The 27,103-nt window shown below is 50.8% G+C and overlaps 1 protein-coding gene and 1 long non-coding RNA gene across 2 annotated transcripts; both read right to left on the minus strand.

Moving 5' to 3' along the window:
• Positions 1-1,151: 1,151 nt before the first annotated feature.
• Positions 1,152-7,096, minus strand: LOC142924117 (uncharacterized). Its single transcript, XR_012941277.1, has 3 exons — positions 6,479-7,096; positions 5,388-5,423; positions 1,152-3,864 (listed from the first exon to the last, which is right to left on the minus strand). It is a non-coding gene; the product is annotated as an uncharacterized LOC142924117 (long non-coding RNA).
• A 1,598-nt stretch (positions 7,097-8,694) lies between these two features.
• TECTB (tectorin beta) lies at positions 8,695-26,644 on the minus strand. The gene is made up of 8 exons (XM_076065506.1): positions 25,464-26,644; positions 15,316-15,506; positions 14,122-14,276; positions 12,697-12,769; positions 11,831-11,866; positions 10,900-11,003; positions 9,554-9,637; positions 8,695-8,953 (listed from the first exon to the last, which is right to left on the minus strand). Exons 1-8 carry the CDS (start codon positions 25,600-25,602, stop codon positions 8,695-8,697), a joined length of 1,041 nt encoding a protein of 346 aa, XP_075921621.1. The 5' UTR covers positions 25,603-26,644.
• Between the last annotated feature and the right edge of the window lie 459 nt (positions 26,645-27,103).

Below are 27,103 nucleotides of genomic sequence, written 5' to 3' on the forward strand. Positions count from 1 at the left end.
GTTGACGTTCATAGCAGTATTACTGTTTTCATGATTGGTTGCAGCTTAAGTGCAGGTAAAGCAGCACTGCCAGCGTCTAGATGTTAATAGTATGTAAGTACAAACTGCTACCGAAATAAACACCGAAACAAAAGACAAATAAGAGAGGCATGCAGTACAATAAAGGATTCTGGGTAAAATCCTGGGTGTGAATACAGGTAGTAGTCGGTGAGATGTTAACTACCTCGCCTCGTATACGGGAGGTCGTGAGTTCGATCCCGACCCTGACGCCTGTTGTATATTTGGAGTTTGCGTGTTCTCCCCGTGGTCGCGTGGATTTTTCTCCGAGTCCTCCGGCGTTTCCCTCCACAATTCGAAAAGTGTTTCGAGTGTTTGGCTGCTGTACATTTCCACGTGATAAGCCACTTCGTTGAGCTATCATTTGTGGCGAGGTCGCTGCCGAAAAAGAGCTGTCTAGCTCAGTGAACCTTCCCGGGTAAAATAAAAAAAAATAGTTTATAGACTAATAGTCCTCGAGTGTATGAGTTGATGGTCTCCAGCATGGTCACAAATGACTGCACAAAACAATGATCGCATTTGGGTATCTGCTCAATTTCAGCCTGAAGAATTAAACAAATTAGTTTGACTGTCAATTCAAAGAACATTAACTCTCCGTAGCAGGGCGAGAGAGAGAAAGTGCTGCCCCCCCTTACTGTGTGGTCCAGAGGCCACGTGATTGGACCTCAGAAGTAGCTCCGTGACGTCCACGTCTACGGGGGTCGTCCTCCAACAAAAGAGTGATTGACACACTGCTGTGCAAGAGTTCTGAATACAATTCCCCGTCTCACGACTGACATCAAAAGCATAACTGCGATAACACGAGGAGAGGGGGGGGGACACAGAAAAATATGAAAACGAAAAAAAAGAGGCAATTATTATGCAAATCCACTGCTCGTGCACCCTGGCCCTTTGGCAATGAGCCACAGCATTTAAAAAAAAAATCAGCCCACCACTTGAATACAGCCCATCGTTTTGCTTCACGTAGGATTCAAATAAAAACAAAGCTTCTTTGGTTCTTTCGGTAAAGTCACGTAGAATGAGAATAAAATAATAAATTGATAAAATAAAATAACACAATAATATTCTCACGACGTTTCGGCCACAACACAAACGTCGTGAGAATATTATTGCGTTATTTTATTTGATCAATTTATTATTTTATTCTCATTCTACGTGACTTTACCGAAAGAACCAAAGAAGATGAATCCTTGCAGTCACGAAAGCTTTAAATCGAAATTTAAAAACAAACCATTTAGGGCTGCCAAGTGGGGAGGGGGGTGGGGGTTGCCCCCCCCCCCCCCCCCACCGTAATAAAATAAACTGCAAAACAATAAAAAATATAATATTGTTAGTCACCTAACGTTGCACAATACAGTACCTGTGTTGAGACACGACGGGTTCTATTGGGTCACGGTTAGTCAACGCTTTGCAACCTTTGGGTGCATTTCATTGCATGTTATCAACTCATAAACCCTGTTTGCCATTAACTTTGACCAGAGGCAGCCTTTTGGTTTTCGGTAGAGGTAAGCAGAGCCACTGTGGAGCAAAACGGGGGCAGTGGCAGTCGTGTGTGTGTGTGGAGTGGCAGCGATGTCCGACCGGTCTATTGCCTGTGACGACTCATGTTCTGTGTACTCTATGTTGAACTTCTTTCGCACCGTACGTAGCCAACCGCGCTAATCGGAGGTGCGGGCGGGCGGGGCAACAAACCGAACACACAAAAAAAGCAGTTCTCTAAGAAATGAGTTTTCAATCGAACTTTAAAAGTGGATAGCTCCAGTGGCTTCCTAATATTTGAAGGAAGAGCGTTCCAGACGGCCGCAGAAGCGCATCTGGAAGCGCGCGATGCGGTGACCGTCTTTCTTCGACGGCTAGTCAAAAGCCGCTGCTGCTGAGAGGACGACCGGAGTTCACGTGGGGGTTCATGCTCCTGGACGAGATAAGTGAGCTATTGCGGTTCATTTGTGGCAAGCACTTTGTAAGCAGGGTTGAGCCTGAATAGTGTGTGGATGGGTGAGCGCAATGCATAGCCGGGTGCTATAGGTGACGGGGCTATGTAGTGGGCAGCACAAGCAGCACAATCTGCTGTTGTGCTGTATTTCTATGCCCCCTACATCACTGCTCCCCACCGTCACGAACCCCTCGCTGACCCGCGTGGTGAAGTATGGTCAAATAACCCCTGCGACCAGCAGGGCGTGGGGAGGCCCTCATCCAGCAGTGGATTGATGAACGACTCTACGTATGCGTGTCTGCTGCCATTGGTCAGTTGTGAAAGAAGCACGTCTTTTTTTTTTTTACAATGGCAGTCCAGCTGGTAACATTTGACATGAATTACCCATGTGCTGTAAAGGGCGCACTTAAAACGTTGTTACTTCATTTTGGAAAGTCGAGTCGTGGTGTGTCAATGCCATGACCTATGTGGCAATGTTAATGTGGCAATGGTCGTGATGACCCAGAGCCAAAGAACGTTCGGTAGTCGTAACCAACATTGTAATTCTTGCTTCAATTGTAAACTCACTTTTGAGGTCTCTTCTCCTGCAAGTAGAGATAAAAAAAAGACATGGACGAAGAGCAGCAGAAACATTGACAACGGCCAATGCCGCTGCTGATGATGATGATATTGACGGCCAAAATTAATGTCACCCGCAAAAGCGTTGCACTTCGACGTCACCTCACGGATGGCGCTTGTCTGCCTGCCGTCTCGTTGTAAAGGTTCACGGTTTTGAATCCGTCGGTCCGCCCTGGTTATTGCTGCGGTTGCGTGGACCGTGAAACACACACACACGTGCGCGTCGTCTGCAATGCCGTGAATGTTAGAGACCCCCCCCCACCTCTGACGTTATAATTAAAACGTGCAGGCCATTTGTGTGCCAGCGCCATGGGTTCATACTTTGCGAAATTTAGAAACCCCCTCGCCTCGCCCCCTCCCCACACACACACAAATTACTCTATTGGGATAACACAATTGCCACGTGGCCTCCGAATGTTTATAATTCGCGCACACCGTGCGTGTGAACAGCAACTTCGCAACAGCCCTGTGCTATAAGAATGGCGCAAGCAACCAAATGTACGAAATTATAATTATTCATTATTGTTATTAGTGTATTATTTTAAAAGCTAATGTCGGGCTGGGAAATGTATCCTGCCCATACTATGTGTGACAAACCCTGCTTGCAAGAGAGCTTATGAATATCTGGAAGTCGTCATCTTAGGCAATGTACAACTATCCGTAGATGGATTTACTGTGCTCGCGATAGACGGTGGGAAACTCTCCAAAGGAGCGTGTTTCGCCAATGGTTCTATCAGTAGCGACTCCTGACGTGTGAATCAGTGACTGATTGCAGTGTTTCAAGGAAGCTGTAAAACACAAATTACACGCCTAAATATTCACCTCAAATCTCGTAAGCAATAAATATCTGTTTAATAGCAAATTAGCGTGTTTTGTATTATCTGCTGGGGTTTTTTTCCCCCTGCTATCTGGGCTATCATTCCCCTCCCCCCACAATTTCATGAATAATCAACAGCTGACTACGGTGTAATGGAAAATAAATACCTCCTCGCAGTCATGGAACAAAACATCACGATCGTGGTGGTGGTGGTGACGGCCAACGTGCAATGGAATGTGTACGCCTCCTACTGGAAGAAGTCTTAAATAAGCCGCGTAGTTTTGTCGCGCTGTCAACGACACAACCAACTCACAACCACCATCACCAAGAACCTCCAGAGGCTCCCACCACCACCACCGTCGTCGTCGGCGGCGTCACGGAATGCCCTCTCCGAAGACAATCGGCAGCAGAAGGAACACATGGACACCTGCGGCGATAGCTGCGGACATCAAACACCCGGCCACGATGTCAATCGCCAACCGAGCTGTTTCAGCACAGCGATCGACTTTCATTCGCCGCTCGTACGTGTCGTGTCGACGGCTTACATTGAGACTCCTTTATCGCTCCACTGAGATTGATTTCATAAAAAAATAGTCCAACCCACACCGCGTCGGTGAACGGGAGTCGTTTTACGGGACGTCAACAACCTTCGTCTGCGAGGTTTGGTGAAGGCAATAATAGGCCCTGGACCGGTGCAGATTGTCACTGGACGTTGGTCGTGGCCACGGAATGGAACTCAGCTCCCACAGTTCATAACGCAGTGTGTTTTCCTGCTGAGCCACGGCTTTGCCACCCTCTGTAAATATACCCGCTGTGTGAGGTCGACGGGATTGTAATTTGTGGTACGATTTTTTTGTTGTAAAATGTTTAACACGGTACTTGACATCATTGGTCCTCCTTTGCCAGTACCAACATGTGAGAAGAGGTTTCCCTTTTGATTTAAAGCTTTCGTGACTGCAGTAATTCATATTCTTAGTTCTTTCGGTAAAGTCACGTGACTTTACCGAAAGAACTAAGAATAAGAGGTTTCCCCCTTTAATTCTGGCAACAAAACAGCTGTGTTGAGATGTTAAAACACCAAACTGAAACCTTTTACAAGGAATCATGTCGCTGCATTAACCGCAATGCTTGTGGTCAGAATGCAAACAAAACACACACTGATAATATGTCCATTGTCATTGAAACGGATTGGTCAGCTTGAAAGCTGTCTCTGGTGTGGACCAATCAGTTTCAATGACAATACATATACTATCAGAGTGTTTTTTTGTTTGCATTCTGACCACAATTATTGTGGTTAACGCAAACATGATTCCTTGTAAAAGGTTTCAGTTTGGTGTTTTTTACATCTTAACACAGCTGTTTTGTTGCCAGATAAATAGGGGAAACCTATTATCATACCTGACATGTTGCCGTTATATAGTTGCTGTTCATCAAAATTATCCCAGGATGCATCACAATAAACACCGATAGCACTCATTGGCCAATCGATCCAGTGTGGCGCGATATTTGAAACATGCTAAGTTCTACAATACAGTTTTTTTTTGGGTTGGATCGTGTAAAGATAAATGTGTCGTTAAACCCACCACCACCCGACACAGCCAATTAGTAAGGTTTGTCACGTAAACAGAACGTGCCAATTCGTTACTAGTACAGCCACACCGGTGTGTTGGAGAGTAAATCCACAGCATTTACAATCTGAGTACGACGTTTCGCCAGTGATTACAACCGACATCATCAGGAAGCAGCCTAATGCTACGCTCTACAGCTCTGTACAGAAATCCGATTACAAAAGCACCATTAAAATATATTTTTGTTAATTTTAAAAGGTGAGATTACTTCAGAGCAATAGATAATACTTCTGGAAGATGCACATCGCTTATCGATGTGGAAGGAAATGTTTTCATCAAATAGGAATAAAACCTTTATTATGAATATTAAATACAGTAATTAACCAAAGCTCACCGTTGGGGCCGCAGGTACATGCTGCCGCCTTGTTTTCTGCGCAAACAGGAAGAGGGTGGCCCTCAACAACATTAGTTCACCAGAATGGATATACGCAAACAATCGTATTTGGTATATTCGCTTATTCTGAAACGTCTGCGTGCGTTCGTCAAAACGTCAAGGAACCTTTTTTTTGTCTGAAGCGGATGGAGTGGAGGAAAGAATGCACTCTCAACTCGTCTGCTTACGCGTGACATCTGTCAACGTACTTTGTGAATCGTGGGAATAATAATAATCATAATAATGTTGCCATTTAAATCTCCAGGAACACCTCACTGAGTCTTAAGAGTATATCCCTCGGGGGCGATCGGTGCCTGCACTTTGCTAAAATCTCTGCAAAGCCCTCTCAGCCTAAAATTGTAAATTGGTGTGACGTGTGTATTATGTATTTTGAGCTTCCTTCGCACCGTATGTAGCCAACCGAAGGTGATGGGGTCAGTACCAGCTCTGAGCTAAGGAGAGCAGACGGACATTTAACCGGCCTACCCGCCCATACTGGACATCTATGAACAAGAGCTTCATAGCTCATCGGATTCCTCCAGTCTAAGTAAATATTCTGATGTTACCCAAGACCTCCCTGTGTGTCAACAGTGTCCCTGGTGTTGGCCATGAGAACACGAGGAAACACTCTATAAATGCTGGCCATCAATGTCGCTAGCGGTAAAATGAAAGTATTCTTATTACCCCCTCACCCGCCTTGGCAGTTCCGTGTCTTTAGTTTGCGGGCAGCGGCAGTGTGACGGTTAGCGAGACTGCGCTACCAACCCTGGCGACCGGAGTTGAATTCCTGGCCACGGATAGCATCGGTCACAACTATTTGCACGGGTCTAGGCGAATTTATTCCCCAGCTCGACTCGGCCTAAAAATGAGTACTTGGTGAGGTGTAATAAAACCCATCAGCACTGGGTAAATAAAGACTGCCACACTTGGCCTGCGTGCGCGTAAAGTGCTCGCTAAACGGTACTTTCCCAAACAGCCTGCGTAAGCTATGAGGGGTTTTTTTTGTGGCGGTTGTTGTTGTTGTCTTATTGCGTGTGCAGGATGCACCTTACCTTTAAGTTGGAACTCCTGCGTGAGCGTGCCCATGTTGTCCTCCGCGGTTTCAATCCTCATTTGCCGAGAGGAGCATGAACTCTGCGGTGCAGAGAGAGAGAGAGAGACGAACGCGGGTCAATCGGACCTCAGCAGATGCATGGAACACAGATTTGGAGGCTGCAGCATCGGCTGACGGTTCTTCTCAATCGATATGGCTGTTATTGTTTGACTTGCATCCCACTGGGATTTTTGCACACAGCGTTGAAATGCGGTGGGCTTTTTTTGGAATACTTTGCTATTTTTTTCCCAGGTTGTTTTTTTCTGTTGCGTATAGTCTCTTTAATATGTTTCTTGGTCATGTTTTTGTTTTGTTGCGGTTGCACCCGAGTCAAGAGCCGCATGGCTCACAGGGTTATACCTAATAAATGAAACTGAAAACGATCTTCCGAGCAAATGTTATGCATGTGTGCACGTTGAACTTCATTCGCACCGCACGTAGCCAGCCACGCTAATCGGAGTTGCGGGGGAATGACACCAAACTAAACAAAAAAAGAAGTTCTAAAGGAATACGTTTTCAATCTAGATTATTTTAAAGTGCATAGCTCCAGTGGCTTCCTAATATCGGAAGGAAGAGCGTTCCAGACGGCCGCAGAAGCGCGTCTGAAAGTGCCGCGCGATGCAGCGGCCGTCTCTGTTCGATGACCAGGCCATCACCAGGCCAAAGCCGCTGCTGCGGGGATGACCGGAGCTAGATGGTTGCTGCTCTTTGACAAGACCAGCGAGGTATTGTGCGCAGTGTGTAACAAAAATAAAGCTGCAGCCCTGCAATTGCTCGGCCACGCCACTGTTGCCAGAAGATCCTCCACGAGAGGCAGCTCTAGAGAGATCGAGTAGCGGCCGAATTGGCATCTCGCGAGCCGCATGCGGCTTTTTAATCTACCACATGCGGCTCTGTCGAAGGGGCGTAACGTAGAACGCACTATCACAGTAGCAGATAATAACGAATGTCTCCCGTGCTGTGCTGAAAACTGTCAATATACATCTACACATATACATATATACAGTGCCGGATTATCCTAGTAGCAAAAGTAGCTACATATGCTATGGGCTCCGCACTTTCAAGGGCCCGCGCTAAATGCTTTCAAGCTATAAATGCCGGTTCAGTGATTCTGCACTTGCTATATTACTATAGTACTATACTGTCTTCAACGTTTATGAACGATTGAGTGTTTAAGGTTAGCGATTTGTCGTATTATCTGGATTATAGCAATTGAAGCAATGTAATAACTTTTCAATGCAAGTTAAAAATGTGTGTTTTAATATTTTCGTGTTTTTTTTATATTTAGGGCCCCTTTATAACAAATGCTTAAGGGCCCGCACTAGCTTAATCCAGCACACCACATATATACTTGGCTCTTTACAGAACGCATGGGTACTTTTTGGCTCTTGGCCACCCCTTGCTCTTAGACGGTATATTTGGCCTACTCTTCCACGCTCAGCCAAACCTTTTTGGATGGGATGGGAGAACCCACACTTTACCCAGCCACGCGAGACACGCCGGTCGACTATCTGCGGTGGCCACATTTATACTTCGACGTCTGCGTAACAAGCATAGCAACGCGCGAGTCCACCGAGCACTGCGACCGCCAAGAAGTAAAAAAAAATACTGTCGAAAAAGAAAAAACAACCTTTGTGATTTACGGCTGCGTGTAGATATGCAGTCAAGGCGGATTCAGTGACCGCAGCTTAAGATGTAAAATTGTTTTCCACCGAAAGCAGTAGAATGCTACTTATCCCCCAGAGGCGGCATGTGAAAGCATTCTTTGAGAGGGGGAGTGGTGCCAAAAATATATAATATAAGGAAAGTAAATAACTACTGTATGCCTAAAACGAGGAAGTAAGTTTTGCCAGGAGCAGAACACGTGGTGGACTGAAATGTCACGGCCGGGTCATTCTGCCACCTGCTCCGCAAATCGGTGACCTCACGCCCTCTCGCTTTTGGGCATTGTCGAAATGAACACAATTGCACGCGTTCACAGATTGGGTCGGTCTGCCGCCAACGATGGTTGGCGTGGCACTGGTCGCCCCAAGCGTTTGGCGCGACAGCGGTGGGAGCGACAGGGGTCGGCGTGACACTCGGAGCGACAGGGGTCGGCGTGACACTGGTTGACGCTACAGTGGTATGAACGACAGGGGTTGGCGCATAGCGGTTGGCGCAACAGGCGTTGACGTGTCACTGGTTGACGTGACAGCGGTTGGCGCGCGGAGCAGGAGATGTCGTTGGCCCCCGGGGCCGCGATGAGGCCCTCGTGTCGCCGGTGGGCCTTGCCTTGGAGCACGTGGCACGGTGGCTGTCGCAGAGCCGCACCTCGCAGTGCAGCCACACGCGCGACGTGCCGCTCACGTCGCGGAAGCGGAACGAGCGGAACTGGAACGTCGACTTCTGCGAGTGTCCGTTCTCGAAGATCACCACGGTGTTATCGCTGGGACATCTGTGTGCAGGAGAAGACTTATGGTTTACGGGGTGTACGCATTTTTTGAAGAGCCGCCGAGAATGACCGTGTTTTTTTCACGTGAAGTTACGCAACTTCGACACGTAAACACGTTACCCCCCCCCCACCACTCCCGTGAGTTCGAACAAATGATGATGGGGTTCTTTTAAATTATTGAAACATTCATGACGAATAAAAAATCATAAATAACCTCTCAACGGACATGTTTCTTGAACGACACTAAACTATTTTATTATACCAGGTAAAGCCCACTGAGCTATGAACTCTTTTACAGAGGCGACCAGCCCACACGTGATAGCCCATCGAAGTGGCCGATATCACAAGTGGGAATTTATAGTAGCAGCCAAATACTCTAAACGCACGTTTCTAAACGCGGCGGGGGGAAAAACCGGAGGACCCGTGGAAAAATTAACACGACCACGTGGAAAGAGACACCGCAAGCTCCAAATACACATGCGTCAGGGTCGGGATCGAACCCGCGACCTCCTGTACACGAGGAGAGGTAGATTAACGTCTCGCCACGTGTCAGAGGGCCTCTTGAAGACGCCCCAAGTGGTGAGGACGCAGCTTGCGACTCACTCTGCGTGAATGAGCGACAGGCCCATGCTGCCGTTGCTGTTGGTGGAAGGGGTGGCCCAGCACTTTGAGATCACGATCTTAAATCTGCCAAAGACACATCCCCTTGTCAGGACCACGGGCGGGGTGGGGGGCGATCGTAGTGGCTGATCAGGGGTGCCCACAATGCACTATTGATGACGACAATGTACGGGGCAGCGGAGGAGACACAAACGTCAACATGGACGCGGAGAGCCAAGAGAGGCAACAAAATAAAGAGACAAGTTGGAGGAAGCACCCCCCCCCTCCACCCCCCCTCCCTCTCTCCCACATTGGTGTTGCGGCTGCCTGCACCGCCCCACCGAAATTGTTTAAAGCCACCAGCAGCCACTGCTCGCTTCGAGCCCATCCCGGCAGCGTCCTTCACTCGTTATCCACGGTGGGCGCCACTTTCGCCGATAAGACATCGTCAGTGTGCGAGGGCCGCCGCTCATTTGAAACCATTGCTGGGCATGAAGGCACAATGATGGGGGGGGGGGTTGGGGGGGGGGGGTTTCACTCTTCGTGCATTATCGGGGGCCACACAAAAGGCCACCAGGGGCCGCCCGTGGCCCCACGATCCTTGCAACGAAGAACGCTCCATTGCAGCTACGCAGTCGGCCACGGTATACCCCTATCAGGAGCCCCTGGCCGCCCCACCTCGCCTCACCCCGCCCCTGCCACGGTAGTGCCAAGGGGCCGTCCATAAATGACGTCACGCGATTTTTGACAATTTTTGACCCCCCCCTTCGTCACACGACGTCACAAAAAGTCAGACCCCCCCCAAATATGACGTCACAAAGCTCTGCCCCCCCCCCAAAAAAAAATTCTTCAAATCGTTTTAAACTATTGTCATTGTAGTGGGTATTTAATGTGGCGCTGCACTCTGATGTTGAAGGAGAAAACATTTATTTTAAAAAGTCTATTTAATTAAAAGTAGAACGTGTCTATATTTATTTAAAGTTGCGCATTTTGATGTGACGTCACATTTCTACCCCCCCCCTCGTCACACATCGTCACAGATGTCTGACCCCCCCCCCCCCCAGGTGCGTTACGTCATTTATGGACGGCCCCCAAGACACAGAGGCCAACCATCACCACCGCTCCCCCTGTTGGCGAATCGGCCTAGGGGCTCCTCTCACGCGTTGGTATTCAACACAGGAGGCAACCTTCCCTCCCCGTGCGTGAGTTCATCTGTGGCCTCGGTGGGGACGGGTGGGGAGGGGATGGGGGAGCCACATCTCAGCAGAGCGACCGGGAGGAGGTAAGAGGCTCGGCTTGGCCGTGCGAGGAGGAGGCTGCTGCCTAGGGCCAGCGAGGGCTTCCCGCACCGGCGGCTCAGCCCTTTGGCTTCGATGCCGATGAAGACGATGGAGCCGATGTCCGTGGCGTCGACGATGAACGGAGCCGGTTTCAGCACTGAGAACTTGGAGTTCTGTGCCCACACACGCACACACACACGCAGACACACACACATGCATACACACACACATGCATACACACACACACACGCAGACACACACACATGCATACACACACACACGCATACACGCATGCAAACCGAAGCCTTCATTCTCGTGCCACGATACTTTTTTCATTCACGTGGCTGTGTTATTTTTGCTGGAAATGACACGCTCGTGAAAATACGCTACTGGGGCTATCTTACGGAGTGCAAGAAAGTAATAAAGACGTTAGAAAGGAAATAAGAAGACAACGCGCCTCCTCCATACGTCTTGTCTCTCCACGTAAAACTAAAACAAGTATAATGTACATAGCCCATCGGGCCACACGGCCTTCTGAGAGCGAATGACTTCAGCAGCATTGGTTCAGTGCAAGCGAATGCGAGTGGATCATCAGCAGAGTCAAGCTTGCTTGAACCAATGCTGGTGAACGCTGGTGAACTGACGTGCTGAACTGCAAGATGTTAAAGGACCGTTTCTTTAAGATATAGAAATGCGATCTTATTTCTACTGTAACATTTTAAGCGTTTTACCTTCTGGTGCTAAAGACAAACGGTCACGTCATTGTTTGAAATGCGGTACACACGCAAACCATGCAAATGAGCGACTCAATTGACAGCACACCTCAATTCATTATCGTCAGTGCCCTTACAAAATAACAATACATTTCCATTCTTAATTTAAAAGGGGCTTCATTAACCCAACAATCAAAACGATGCAGGGAACCACAAAACACGATAGCCACCGCAGCCTCATGCATTGGCCTCAAAATTCGCGGTCACAACGTCAAAGTTTTCCGAACCTCGATTATCCGAACGCGTCCGTTATCCGTAGGACCCTTAAGGAAAAAGAGAGTGGAAAAAAGAAGGAAAGAGGAGAAAAATAAACGAAATGTGAGCGACGGTGTTCACTCCACGGTGCAGAATTTCGTAAACACTCAGCAGGCACCACGTGGAGTGCACGCGTCTCGTTAACCGACAAGGAATCTAAGTTTGCAATCAGATAATCGAGGTTCTAACTAGAGAGTGATTTTAAACTTCACACACAACGAAGTAGTTTGTGAATATTCTACGTGAAACAATCCATCGTGTTGTACGAACGCAGTATAAACGTGTGGTGTGGCAGACTTTATGGTAAGACAAATATCGGAAGCAATTGGTATGTCGCAGTAACTTGTTCAATGGCCTGAATAATACATTTGCAGTGGAACCCCATTATCACAGTGGACAGATGTACCGGCCCAACGTCCCATTATAGGGCCCATATCCACGGTTTTTGGAGAATGTATAAAAAAAAATTTGGGGCTCTAAATTTGTTTTAATATTTTACCAGGTAAGGCCCACTGAGCTTCATAGTTCTTTATCGGAAAGCAACCTGGCCACAAACGACAGCTCAACGAAGTGGGCTTATCATCGGGTGGAAATATATAGCAGCCAAATACGCTAAACGCGTGATGTTGATTCTAAACGTGGAGGGGAAAACTGGAATTCCCGGAGAAAAATCCACGCGATCAAGGGGAGGACACGCAAACTCCAAATATGCAGGCGTCAAGGTCGGGTTTGAACCCACGACCTCCTGTGTACCAGGAGAGGGAGACAACTTATCGCCACCGTGGTGCCCCTATACCATAAAGGCTGCCAGAGTATGTGTGCACGTGCAGACACTCACAGAAAAGATGTTCATAGACAGCTGACTCTCAAAGGATCCCCAGCTGCCGTTCTTGACGAATATTGTGGCAACGCTGCAAACGGCAGAGGATCGCGTGGCAGTGTGAGGATGGGTTACAGTCGGTGGCATGGCTCATCAAAGTGCGCAGGCGGTGCAACTGCGCCGTGACCCACGGGCCAGAAGGAGCCCAGATCCTTGAGTTCAATATTATGGAATTGAACAGAGGGCCACCCATGTTATTCCTTGTTCCAGGGCCCGTGTCAACCGAACTGCATTGGCGTCCCGGTAGCCACATATAAGCCACATATTAACAATACCTCGCTGATCTCGTCAAGGAGCATAAACCATCACGCGAACTCTCACGGTCATCCTCACAGCGGCTTTTGGTTGCTAACCATCGAACAGAGACGGTCACTGGATCGTGCATTTTCAGATGCACTTCCGCGGCCGTCTGGAACGCTCTTCCTTCAGATATTATTAGGAAGCCACTGGAGCTATGCACTTTTAAATCATCTAGATTGAAAACTAATTTCTTTAGAACTGCTTTTTGTGTTCAGTTTGTTGTCCTCCCCCGCACCTCCTATTAGCACGGTTGGCTACATACGGTGCGAAAGATGTTCAACATACATACAACCAACCTGCACTAATGGTTAGAGTTAACAGGCAATTAAAATTTAAACATAAACTGAAATAAAATGTCGTTCTGGGTCCATGCAGACAGCTGAACGTAGTGTTTCTGAGTCCACGTGTCCATGTCACACACTGGTCCTCCAACGTGCCAGCAAGAGTTGGCCCCACTGCGCCAATCTACTAAGGCGCAGACCTCAGCGTCATCATCGTCATTGAAATATCTCTACATTACGCTTCACACTGTCCAGGTGGATTGGTGGCGCAGTGGTTCGCAACATTGCGCTACGATATCCCGCGAACCTGAATTGTTATTCGTAGCTCACATCGGTGGAGAGTGATATCTGAGCCAGTCTCAATCCCGTCGCCCTCCTTCATCAACCAGCACTGACTGGTGCGGCGGAGAATGGTCAAAGAATCCCCCACGACCGACGCGGCACGAGGAGGGCTTTCAACCAGCGACAGCCTGACAAAGGAGTGTTCATTATTATTTGAAAACATTTCTACACATTCGCATTCTCGTCTCAGAGAGCACGGCATGGACATACTAACTTTTTTTTGTATTTCACCAGGTGAGGCCCACTGAGCTATATTGCTCTTTATCAAAATCGATAGGTCCATTAAGTGGCTTATCACGTGGAAATGAATCGCAGCCAAATACTCTTAAACGTGCGTCGATTCTAAACGTGGAGGGACAAAACGGAGGCCCCAGAGAAAAGTTAACATCTCGCCACCGCGGCGTAACCAGCGCAGTGGCTGCGTGACCAGCCACGGGCCGGACGTGGGGACATTCCTTGCCTCTGGTCGAAGGCGGCCGTCTCCATGGTGTAGCGAGCCTTGTAGCTGCAGCTGAATGTGTAGTTGACGGGCTGGAAGCGCACGCCAGCACCCTGGTCTCTGGAGGTGATCCAGTTCGTGAAGACGTAGGTCGGCGTGCCGTGCTGGTTCACCAGCTGAGCGGGAGCACACGAGCACGCCTCGTGAGACAACACGGAGCGAAATGAATTGGAACGTATGACAGAAGGTCGCGGTGGCAATCCCTCCCTTCCTTCTGACAGATCCCTCAGTCGACACCTGGGTTTCAACGTCTCCTCTGACGGTCTCCCACCGTGTGACGTGAGCTTAGGTTAGGCCAGGGGGTCGGCAAACTTCGGCTCTGGAGCCGCGTGCGGCTGCGTCGTGACGTTGTTTATGAAGGACAACCGTCTCGTACACACGTGCGTCGCGTCTATTGAAATATTGAGTTTGTTTTACCCAGTTAGAAAAGAATGCCTATTTTGTTATTTTAGTTTCCGTTCTCTTTGTTAGGCATCCCCCTCAATCACTGACCTCTGGGATACCACGCCAATGAACACATGTCTATGTAACCTGCCCGCCTCCATCCTCCATTGACGCTCCACCCATCAACAAACATATTTCGCCTGCAACGCTTTTTTTGTCACGTTCTAAGCTGCACTTCCAAGTTCCCTTACCCTATCAAACCAATAGATTCCCAGCGTTCCTCGGCTGCCAATTAGTTTCTGCCCTGACCAGTGACGTAGTTAGTACATTATCAGCTCAGGAGGTGCGGCAATCGGTCAGGTGGTGCCCCCCAATATTTTATTTGTCTCGCACGGTCGTACCTAGGCTATTGTATATCGCGGCCTCCTGTAGGGGTGCTTTGTCTTCGCAAAATGCAGCCACCATGGCTGCATTTCGTACCTCTTTGCAATATTACTTTACTGCTCTATTTAAGTAACAATAAAAACATGCAACTTAAATGAAAGCATTTTCATACAAATAAATTATTGCTCTTTTAAACAAGTTGTTGAAAACATCTTACGGTGGTTGTCAAGAGGGGCCCCCCAACTCGTAGCTCTGGCCACCAGGGGGGAGGGGCAAGGGGGAGGGGCGGGCGGCGGGGGGGGGTCAAGGCACCCCCCTGCCCCCCCGCTAAGTCAGGCTACTGGCCCTGACCAGTGAGCGGAGTGGGCCGAGCGTGCGGGGGTGGACCTGCGTCTGGGTGCCGCAGTAGCTGAAGTCGCTGGGGGTCAGGTCGGGGATGACGAACTTGTAGAAGCCCTGGTTGCTGACCCCGTTGACGCAAACTCCGCCCAGCAGCAGCGTCTCGAGCGTCCAGCCGAAGGGGCACTCGAGCACGGTCGCCGTGATGGTGTTCGGGAAGCACGACACCCAGACGTAGTCTGCAACGCGGGGAGGTTGGGTGTAGGTAGGGTGCAGGTTTAAACCCAGAATACGTGTGAAATGACGACTTGACACACTTCTCTTGAGATTGGCGTCCTCTGGTCTAACCTCGTTTTGAGACGAGGCTCAAAAGAAAGCTGTCTCTGGTGTGGACCAATCAGTTTCAAAGACAACGCATCATATTATCAGAGTACTTTTTTTGTTTGCATTCTGACCACAAGTATTGTGGTTAATGCAGACGTGATTCCTTGTAAAAGGTTTCAGTTCGGTGTTTTAACATCTTAACACAGCTGTTTTGTTGCCAGAAAAAAGGGGAAAACCTCTTCTCATGCTCTGACAGTATATGTACGCGTTGTCTTTGAAACTGATTGGCCTACATCAGAGACGACATTTAAACAAATTTCAGACGCCAAACAGAATCGTTTATTTTGCAGCACAAGGACAGCACAGCCCTTTTGACAAACCGCTGCTGGACTCGTGCAGACATTGGGGGTTTATTTCACCGCGCCGATCAGGTGAGTAGCAGTCGTCTATTTATTAACGTAGAGCACGAACAGTGGATTTCACTGCACCGATGCTGCTGAAAGAGTAGCAGCACCGCAGCCCATAAGGGGCCGTCCATAAATGACGTCACGCACCTGGGGGGGGGGGGTCAGACATTTGTGACGGTGTGTGACGAGGGGGGGGGGGCTTTGAGAAATGTGACGTCACATCAGAATGCGCAACTTTAAATGAATATAGACAACACGTTCTACTTAATTAATGAGAATAGTTTAAAGCGATTTGAAGCATGTTTTATATATATATTTTTTTGGGGGGGGCAGAGCGTTGTGACGTCATATTTGAGGGGGGGGTCTGACTTTCTGTGACGCCGTGTGACGAGGGGGGGGGTCAAAAATCGTGAAAAATCGTGTGACGTCATTTATGGACGGCCCCTAACAGCTGGATAAGACACTGTGGTCACCCACTCCAGCCCCCCTTAGCTCACCCACTCCAGCCCCCCTTAACTCACCCACTCCAGCCCCCCTTAACTCACCCACTCCAGCCCCCCTTAGCTCACTCACTCCAGCCCCCCTTAACTCACCCACTCCAGCCCCCCTTAACTCACCCACTCCAGCCCCCCTTAGCTCACCCACTCGGCCCTCCGCCTGAGATCTGATTACGAGACCTGATGAGAGCGTGCCCTTTCCGGAAGACTTGTCCACAGGCTTAAGATGTGTGAATGAATGTTCTCTGAAACGTGACTCTTGACATGGACCTGATCCTGCCTGTGGCCGGTAGAGGGCACGCGTTATCAGTTGCGATGCATCATCAACTGCAAAGTGTGATGGGTCACGGCACACGCGCGTCGTTTAATTGATCAATAAACCCCATTATTATAATTCGATATTTCATTGAAGCGCTGTCGTCCCGACAGTTCTGTTCCTTCACCCGAAGAAGGCTACTTGTGTTGTGGCCGAAACGTCGTGAGAATGTTATTGTCTTATTTTATCAATTTATTATTTTATTCTCATTCTACGTGACTTTACCGAAAGAACGAAGAAAATGAACCCATTATTATAATTTTAAAAACGGGAATATAACAGCGCACATTTATATTTGTATTACCTTCATTACCTAAACTTAAGAGCAAAACTGAATGAAAGATTCCACTTTTTGGCACACTGGAACCCCTAAACTTAGTACCGTACCATACGTACACCTACAATTAGAGATCGTTAATATAGGGTGGCATTTACCTGCCTGATACATTTTCTGACTGAATACCCACACACCCTACATCCACGAATTCCCACCTGTGTATATATATCTTTCGAAACCCATATATAAAGTTTTACACAGCTAATTCATGAGTACATTACACCATTTTTAATGATGTTCGGAAAGGGTGGGTAAACTTAAGATTTGCACACCATCTATGACGATAATCGACTAAAATATCGTACAAACTCATTAATTTCGGGTCGTCCAACATTTCGGAACAGTTGATGACTATATATTTGTTTGAACCTATACCTAAACAAGTTTTCACCTTGATATTTTGAAGGGTGGTCAACTCAAACACGAAGTCCGATATTCAATAACCGAGGAGTATGACGCTAAAGCCGAGAGAACGCCTGCTATCGATTTACCAGCCCGTTCACTCTGTAAAAACCGAAGCGTCCTCTGAATCCGCCAAATGGGGGTTGATTGCACCTCCGATTAGCACGGTTGGCTACGTACGGCGCGAAAGAAATTTACCATACTACATGCATACAAGTGGCGTCGGTGGCTGGCAGGGGTCCTGGTACAATTAGTTAAATTGGGGGGGGGGGGTGAGCCCCTCTAAAATTCCGGCGCCTGCAGAGCCCCTTCAGCCCGTGGGACCCGGTGCAGTTGCACCGCCTGCGCACTCCAAGCTAACGCCGCTGCACCTCCGTCCAAGTCGTGTCACGAACGACGTTATCTGTGTTTAAAGCCGGGAGGGATCGACAGCAGCAGAGGGGTGGGGGGGGGGGGGGTTTAATAAAACACGGCAAACAAATCCCCGACGCTGGAAAAAACGCAGCGTTGGAGGCTTTACACCCGAGACATGGGGTGAATTAGTGATGAGCAGAGCAGCCAAGCGCCACGCCGTGTGGTTCTTTCCACTGACCCCACCCGCATCTACCGCTCCGAGTCACCGCGCGAGTGGGTGAAAGGGTCAGAGACGAGGTGAGTGGGTGACAGGGTGAGTGGACGACAGGGTGATCGGGTGAGTGACGGGGGACAGCGGCTGAAAGGGTGAGATGGCGAGTGAGTGGATGAGAGGGTGAGCGGGTGAAGGCGTGGAGTGGGTGAGAGATTGAATGGGCGAGTGGGTTAGATGGTGGGTGAATGCGTGAGTGAGTATGAGTCACCAGGATATAATTGAGTGAAGGAGGGACTGAGTGAGTTGAGTGACAAGGTGAGTGGATGATGAAGCGTGTGCGAGTGGATGATCTGAGGAGTGCGTGCAAGGAGGTGAGAGTGTGCGCGTGTGTAGCGATTAACGCGATCCCCGGCGAACCCAGTTCGATTCCCGTGCATGGTCCTGACACCCCCCCCCCCTCGTGTGCTGTGCCGGCCTTCATAGGTGCTCGCTAACAGCACTTGCCACGACAGTCTGTGACAGGCTGAATTTGTGAAGGAGTGTGTGGATGACTGTAGAGGCCGACCGAAATTCGGTTTCGGAGCCGAAAGTTGGCAAATGGCCTCTTTCGGCATAGTTTCGGTTTCGGCCGAAAGTATTTTTTTTACTTTCGGTCTGGTTTCGTTTTCGGCCAAAACCAGAAATTAAATTTCGGTCTGCCTCTAGATGACTGGGTGAGCGGGTGTGTGAATGAGTATCCCCCATACCCCAAGTCCAGCCCCACTCCCCACCCCCTCTGACACCTCGCGCTATCTCGTGAACGCGTGTTCCAGTGTAGCGCGCCTTACCGGCGCGCGTGTCCATTTCATTAAATTAACCACAACAAACACAAGGCCCGCTGGAATCTTGGGTAACGCGGAGTGGTGGCGCAGCGGTTAGCGCTACGCTGCGCTACGAACCCAGCGACCCGAGTTCGGTTCCACGCTCACGGCCACCAACACCGGTGACGATTACCCAAAGCGGTCCTGGGCACCTTTGTCTCCACTGGGGGAGATAAAGGCGGCCGGGCGTGGTGTTGGCCACCCACCTCCTCGTGTGCCGGGGGGATATTCGTCTGTGTGTGTCTGCGTGTGTGTGTGTGAGTGCCTGTGTGTGTTTCTGTGTGTGTCTGCGTGTGTGTGTGTCTGTGTGTGTGAGTGTATGTGTGTGTGTCTGTGTGTGTCTGCGTGTGTCTGTGTGTGTCTGTGTGTGTGTGTCTGTGTGTGAGTGTCTGTGTGTGTGTCTGTGTGTGTGTCTGCGTGTCTGTGTGTGAGTGTCTGTGTGTGAGTGTCTGCGTGTGAGTGTCTGTGTGTGTATCTGTGTGTGTCTGCGTGTGTGTCTGTGTGCTCGCTAACAGCACTTGCCCCTACAGTCTGTTAAGGCTATATGGGGGATCTTTGAGTGTCTGTGTGTGTGTCTGCGTGTGTGAGTGTCTGTGTGAGAGTGTCTGTGTGTGTGCCTGTGTGTGTCTGCCTGTGTGTGTCTGTGTGTGAGTGTCTGTGTGTGAGTGTCTGTGTGTGAGTGTCTGTGTGTGTGTCTGCGGAACAGGTTTGCAGATTTGCTGAGCATTTCTGTGAGGTCCTGGGGGAGGGAAAATCCCTCAGCCAGGAAAACATCGTGGCACAAAGTGAGGATGACCCTGCTGAGGCTGCGGTGCCTCAGATATTGGAAGAAGTCACCCCCTGTGAGTGGCTGGCTGAGGTGCCATCTGTTGAGGAAGTACTGAAGGCGATCCAGAGTCTGAGACCAGGAAAGGCAACGGGCAGAGATGATCTCCCAAGCGAAATGCTGAGGGAGGGTGGCGTTTGTGCACAGACTGCCCTATATGACATCATAACAACAGTCTGGACCACTGGACGGGTTCCGCAGGATTGGAAGGATGCCCTGGTGGTCCCCCTCTTTAAGAAGGGGGGCCACACAGACTGTAACAACTACAGGGGCATCTCACTCCTCAGTGTGCCGGGAAAGGCACGCTGAGGAGAGGCTTGCGGAGCCCCAATGCGGTTTCAGGAAAGGGCGGTCCTGCACAGATGCCATATTTTCTGTCCGTCTGCTACAGCAGAGGTGTAGGGAATTCCAGCAAGACCTACATCTCTGCTTGATTGACCTGGTCAAGGCCTATGATACCATCAGTAGGCCTGGGCTCTGGGTTGTTCTTCGTGCTTTTGGAGTACCTGACCCTCTGCTCACGATCATTAAGGACCTTCATGATGGTGAGCGGGCCCGGGTAAAACTACGTGGCCGGGAGTCAGAGCCATTCCCTGTACACCTTGGGGTGCGACAGGGATGTCCTCTGGCTCCCACATTATTTAACATCTATTTTGACCACGTAGTTCGTGAAGCCTTCAATTGCTGTACTGGGGGAATCTCCATATGGTACAGATATAATGGGAGGCTGATCGATGCCCGGGTGCGGTCAAGGGATGGCTCCCTATTGCTCAACCACGTTATATATGCCGATGATTTGGAAATAGCTACTCATTCAGAGGAGGAGTTGGAGACGCTGCTGCTGAGACTGGAGCGTGGTACTAAGAGATGGGGCCTTACCATCAGCCCCACCAAAACTAAGCACCTGCCTGGGTATTTTGTACCATCGGACACTCCACCCCCACAACTCCCAATCGGTGATGGGGCAGTTGTGGAGAGAGTGGAGAGTTTCCCATACCTGGGCAGTGTGCTTATGACCGGCTCCAGTTTAACAGCAGAGGTCTCACTCCGAATCAGTCGAGCGGCAATATCTTTTCATCGGTTGCGTAACGCTGTGTGGAAGCTACCTGGTCTGTCGCTCCGCACTAAGCTTCAGGTCTTCTCGGCCACGGTCATCCCCTCCCTTCTCTACGCTTGCGAAACGTGGACCCCCCTAATGGAACATCTTCGCCGGTTAGAAACATTTAGGCTGGCCTGCCTACGATCCATCCTGGGTTTAACCAAGCTGGATTGTGTGAGGAGCTCACAAATCCTTGAAAGATCTGGGCACGGTCCCATCGGTGAGCTCCTCCGGCAGGCAAGGCTGCGTTGGCTGGGTCATGTAGCCCGCATGCCCAGCCACCGCATGCCGAAACAGCTTTTGTTCGACCGGATCGAGGGGGCTAAACGGGCGCGGCACGGGCTAGAGAAGAGATGGAGTGACGTGGTACAGGAGGACGTGGAGCTGAGTGGACTTGCCGATGACTGGTACCAGCGGTGTCAAGATCGGCCTCTGTGGAGGAGGCTCGTGAAGGACGCTACTGAGCAGTTGGAGGCAGTCGCCCTCCAACAACAACGGAGGGCGGAGGAGCGACGCTCACAACAACGAGCGGAGTGCCGGGTGGCTAAAGCACAGCAGGTTGGCACAGTAGGGGGCACAGGTGGTGCATCAGCCAGTCATCTCAGTCAGTCGACCCATGGCACTTGGGTCTGCCCGTGACCTCCTGCCAGCGGGCGTTCGACACTTCACGTGGCCTCAAGGTGCACATGGCCTGGCACAAGCGTCGTGGTGACGTCACCGCTACTTAGTGGCGAATGGCGGTTGTTGTTGTTGTGTGTGAGTGTCTGTGTGTGTCTGCGTGTGTCTGCGTGTGTGAGTGTCTGTGTGTGTCTGTGTATGTCTGCGTGTGTGTGTCTGTGTGTGTGTGAGTGTCTGTGTGTGAGTGTCTGTGTGTGTGTCTGCGTGTGTGTATTCAGGGACATCAAGGGCGCTGTCAAGGTGCCATAGCCATGAACTTCAATCTCATCCCCGTTGTGCGTTTGTCCACGTGCGTTTATCAAAATGTATTCGTTGCTATTATATCCAGCGCTGCATTCATCTCAGCTCATTGAGGCTCTTCAATCTGAACCGGGGTCGCTATCTGCACCACAACCCCTCCCCCAAAGTGGCTGTCAGTGCACTGGGGGTGTCATTCCCCGCACATCCGATTAGCACGATTCGCGAAAAAAGTTCAACACACAAACATCCACCAGAGTAGCCTGTAACAGACTGTCGGGGCAAGTGCTGTTAGCGAGTAGCACCTATGAAGGCCGGCATGGTACACGAGGGGGTTGGTGGCCAACACCACGCCTTTGTCCCCCCAGTGACGATGTTTACACACCGCACCAGGTACTCATTTGAGGCTGAGTCGACCTCGGGGAGGCCCAGGACCGGTTCAAATAATCGTCATTGGGGTTGGCCGTGAGCGGGAATCGAACCCGGGTGGCTAGGTTCGAAGTGCAGTGCGCTAACCGCTACACTACCGCTCCCCATACAAAAGCCATACACACACACACTTACACACACACAACAATAACAACCGCCGCCATTCGCCGCTAAGTGGCGGTGACGTCACCACGACGCTTGTGCCAGGCCATGTGCACCTTGAGGCCACGTGAAGTGTCGAACGCCCGCTGTCAGGAGGTCACGGGGCAGACCCAAGTGCCACGGGTCGACTGACAAAGATGACTGAGATGACTGGCTGATGCACCACCTGTGCCCCCTACTGTGCCAATTTGCTGTGCTTTAGCCACCCGGCGCTCCGTTCGTTGTTTACACACAAATATAAAAAGATCCCCCGTATAGCCTTAACAGACTGTAGGGGCAAGTGCTGCTAGCGAGCACCTATGAAGGCCGGAACGGTACACGAGGGGGTGGGTGGCCAGCACCACGCCCGACCGCTTTAGTCTCCCCAGTGGCAATGTTTTTATCCACCGCACCAGGTACTCATTTGAGGCTGAGTCGACCGAGGGGAGGCCCAGGACCGGTTCAGATAATCGTCACTGGGTGTTGGCCGTGAGCGAGAATCGAACCCGTTTCGCCAGGTTCGTATACACACATACAATCATACAATCACGCAAGTCGATCGAAACATGCGCGGGCTGGGCCCCCGTCAATGGAACTTCAAACGTCAATGTCTACACGAGGGAGAGTGGCACGAGATTCGTGTTGCATTCGTGATGGCTGGAATTGACGATGCGAGCGTTTTAAAAGGCAGTTATAAGATTAATCCAGGGGCACCACAACCGATTATGCATTTAAGGGCCACGATTTGATGGCAGCTCGGCAATTGAAAACTCCGTTCGTTGGGCTCACAACGTAGTATGGGCCCAAATCACAGCCCCATCACTCTACCCGATAGACACACACACACACTCTCTCTGCGGTATATACATATACGCTCTATAAAGCTCTGTATTGGTGCGTAATAGTGTCTCTGACCAATAGGTCGCCAGCCTGTTTCTTCATTATAACAAAAAACAACCCATATAGGTTGCTTGTTGGATAATCGTGGGCATTGACTATGCAGTATTTTTGTATCTGCCTATGTCCAAATAATGAATCGGTCATTCCCCCTAATCTCATCATAGCTCGAAATCCAAACAAACCAGGTGGAGCGTGCAGAGTGAATGGATGGGCGAACAGCAGATTAAAAACTAATTTCTTAATAACTGCTTTTTGTGTTTAGTTTATTTGTTCTCCCTCTCCCCCGCACCTCCAATTATCACGGTCGGATACGTACGGTGCGAAAGAAGTTCATCATACATATAGTACATACAAATAATCAGGCGGCCGTGCGCTATAGCGGGCGGTACCAGCAAAATCCTTCCTTGTCCTGTACGTCTATGCGCACAAAGACAAAGATCACCCATATAGCCTGTAACAGATTGTTGGGGCAAGTGATGTTAGCAAGTAGCACCTATGAAGGCCGGCACGGCACACGAGGGGGTGGGTGGCCAACACCACGCCCGGCCGCCTTTGTTACCCCAGTGACGATGTTTACACACCGCACCAGGTACTCATTTAAGACTGAGTAGACCTAGGGGAGGCCCAGCACCAGTTCAGATAATCGTCACTGGTGTTGGTGGCCGTGAGCGGGAATCGAACTCGGGTCGCCAGGGTTCGTGGCGCAGCGTAGCGCTAACCGCTCCCCACATCCACGCACTCACTCACGTGCATGCACATCGACGTTTTGACCAACTGCCCACAAGACAACCAGCGTGGTGAAGTATGGTTCAAACAATCCCCACGACCTGCACGGCGTACGTCAGCTCCTTCATTCAGCAGTAGATTGACAAAAGGGTGGGGAGGGGGTTTTTAAAGCACACAAGACAAAGATCCCCCGTATTGCCTGTAACAGATTGTTGGGGCAAGTGATGTTAGCGAGCATCTATGAAGGCCGGCACGGCACACGAGGGGGTGGGTGACCAACACTACGCCCGACCGCCTTCGTCTCCCTAGTGGCGATTGTTTTACACACCGTCCAAGGCACTCATTTGAGGCTGAGTCGACCTAGGGGAGGCCCAGGACCGGTTCATATAATCGTCACCGGTGTCGGCCGTGAGCGATAATCGAACTCGGGTCGCTGGGGTTAGTGGCTCAGCACGCTAACAGCTACGCTACCGCTCCCCATAACAAAAAAAAACACACATGCGGAGCAGGTGGAAACCCCAGAACGGGGTTTGCGTCCATGCTGATGGTTGGGTGCGCGCGCAATTGGCGCACGGGCACGCAGCGCCTCTCTTACGCGGGGGGGGGGGGGGGGCTTCGCCTTGGGGTTCTCAGCGCGAAGCCCCAATGAGCGAACGCATTCAGAGGAAATCGTCTCAATTCACATTGCGATAATTTACGCCGGGAAACCTCCCCCCCCTCCCCCCCCCCCCCCCACTGCATTATTTTGTGCGGGCCGTGATGAGGACAGGCGACATGCATCAAAGTGCGCGCGCCGTAACAATAATTCGCTCAACGCATGCCGGCGACTGACCCCTCCAGCGCGCACTGCGGAGATGGAGCGACGAAATCAGGAATTTGTCTGTAAAGTATTCGGGCTCGACTGGATTGTATCGTATCGCAGGACGTGAGACGTGGCGATGGTTTTGGGAAGGCTTTCATCCAGCGGTGGATTGATCATGGCTGCTGCTGCTAATGATGATACTGGCGTCATGCAATGTCTACGGCCCTTTCTTAATCGGCACCTCCCTCGGCCGCCTTTGTCTCCCCAGTGCTAATGTTTACACACCGCACCAGGTCCTAATTTAAGGCTAAGTCGACCTAGCGGAGGGCTAGGACCGGTTCAAATATTCGCCACTGGTTATTGGACGCGAGCTGGAATGGAACTCGGATCGCTGGGGTTCGTAGCGCAGTGCGCTCACTACCGCTGTCCACAAAGACCCCCCACCCCATCCCTCCCCCGTAAAGCAGTAACAGACTATTGGAGCAAGTGCTGTTAGCGAGCTGCTCACAGCATAACCAACAGCTGGAAGGATGAGCCCCCCCCCCCACCTCTCGCCTTATTACGCACGCGGAGGCCAATAGAGTTGATGATATTGTGGTGGCGTACAGCGGTGGCGGTGGTAGCGGTGGCAGTGGTGGGTACCCCACCTGCTCTCTGCGGACTGCAGCCCAGCGCGCCGTGAGCCACGATCAGCGCCAGCACTGCCACGGAGATGCCCACAGCCTCCTCCATGTGGTGTCTCCTTGAGCGTCGTCCGCCTGATCCCTCATGCCACGCACGCCACATCTTCTCACGACGCTCGCCTACATGAAAGCGCTTCTCTCTCTCTCTGTCTCTCCTCGCTCTCGTCTCTCTCTTCTCCACCGCCGTACTGACTCGAGCGCAGATTCTGCGAAAGATTCCCTCTCTCTTTCTCTCTCTCTTTAACGCGGTCAACTCGTCAGCGACGAGATAAACTCCTTTCCCGAGTGGTGTTTACGGATGAGCGGTACAGAGCTGTCGCCCTCCCAGCCCGGGGCGTCTTGCGCTCTCCGAGAGGTTTTCAAAGACAACGGGGCACGGGTTTTGGGTGTCCTAATGAGCGTGGTTGTGGTGGTGGTGGTGCAAGATGACAAAGGTTGTTGCATGGAAGAGGAAGATCGGGCGGGCCCCCCCCCTCGCCCCCCTCCTCCTGTATTGAGTTGCGGTGATCTGTGTGGCTGGCGCGCGGCCCGCACTCATCTTCGCCACAAAGTGCAGCTGTCAGTCAGTCGGGGGGGGGGGGGGGCGGTGGCGCGGTTGGTGAGTGAATAGCCACGGTGGTCAATTCTCCTTCCCATCGCTGTGTGCGCACGGTACACGCACGGACCTTTTTGTTAATCTAGGGGATTAATGAGACCCCTCATTTTCCAGCTCTTTGTTCTCATGTGGTTACCCCCCCACCCTATTCCCCGCGACTCCGTGTGTGTGTGGGGGGGGGAGTTACTTGACGAGGTTCCATCGAGCCGCACCTCTGATATTAGCACGGTTGGATACGTAGGGGGCGAAAGAAGTTCAACGTACGTACGTACGTGCCGCTTTTCAGCACGGGTTGGGTAAAAGGTGTGGAGGGTAGACCTACGTAGCTGTACTTAGAGGAAAGCAATGGCATTTGTCAAACTCCCCACGTCCATGTCCACACCGTGAATCCGCAACCCATAATACATGCGTGCTGGTCGCCCATCCAAGCGTTATCTGGGCTCAGCGCTGCTTTAATCTTAGGAGATCGGGCGCATTCCGTGAAATTTTTGTCAACGTCAGTTATATATTCGGCATTCTGCAGGGCTGGAGTTAGTTATCTGCACCACCTGGAACACCAGAGCAGACATGCAGCCAGCCCCTTAAAAGGACAAAGATCCCCCGTATAGCCTGCACAGACTATTGGGGTAAGTGCTGTTAGCGAGCACCTATGAAGACCGGCAAGGCAGCCGAGGGGGAGGGTGGCCAACACCACGCCCGGCCGCCTTTGTCTTCCGAATGGCGATGTTTACACACCGCACCAGGTACTCACTTGAGGTTGAGTCGACCTAGGGGAGGCCCATGACCGGTTCAGATAATCGTCACTGGTGTTGGCGGGCGTGAGCGGGAATCGAACTCGGGCCGCCGGGGTTCGTAGCGCAGCGCGCTGACCGCTACAGCCCCGTACACACACACACAGACACACGCAGACACGCGCACACAAATAAATTAAGTCTTTTTTTGCAGCGTACAGTATATCCGTGGGCCTCTCGACTCATAATCCCGTTTGCCAGCCCCGTGAATGGAGCGG

This window comes from Petromyzon marinus, chromosome 8, assembly GCF_048934315.1.
Source record: "Petromyzon marinus isolate PM22_M1 ecotype Great Lakes invasive population chromosome 8, UKy_Petmar_22M1.pri1.0, whole genome shotgun sequence".
Taxonomy (NCBI): domain Eukaryota; kingdom Metazoa; phylum Chordata; class Hyperoartia; order Petromyzontiformes; family Petromyzontidae; genus Petromyzon; species Petromyzon marinus.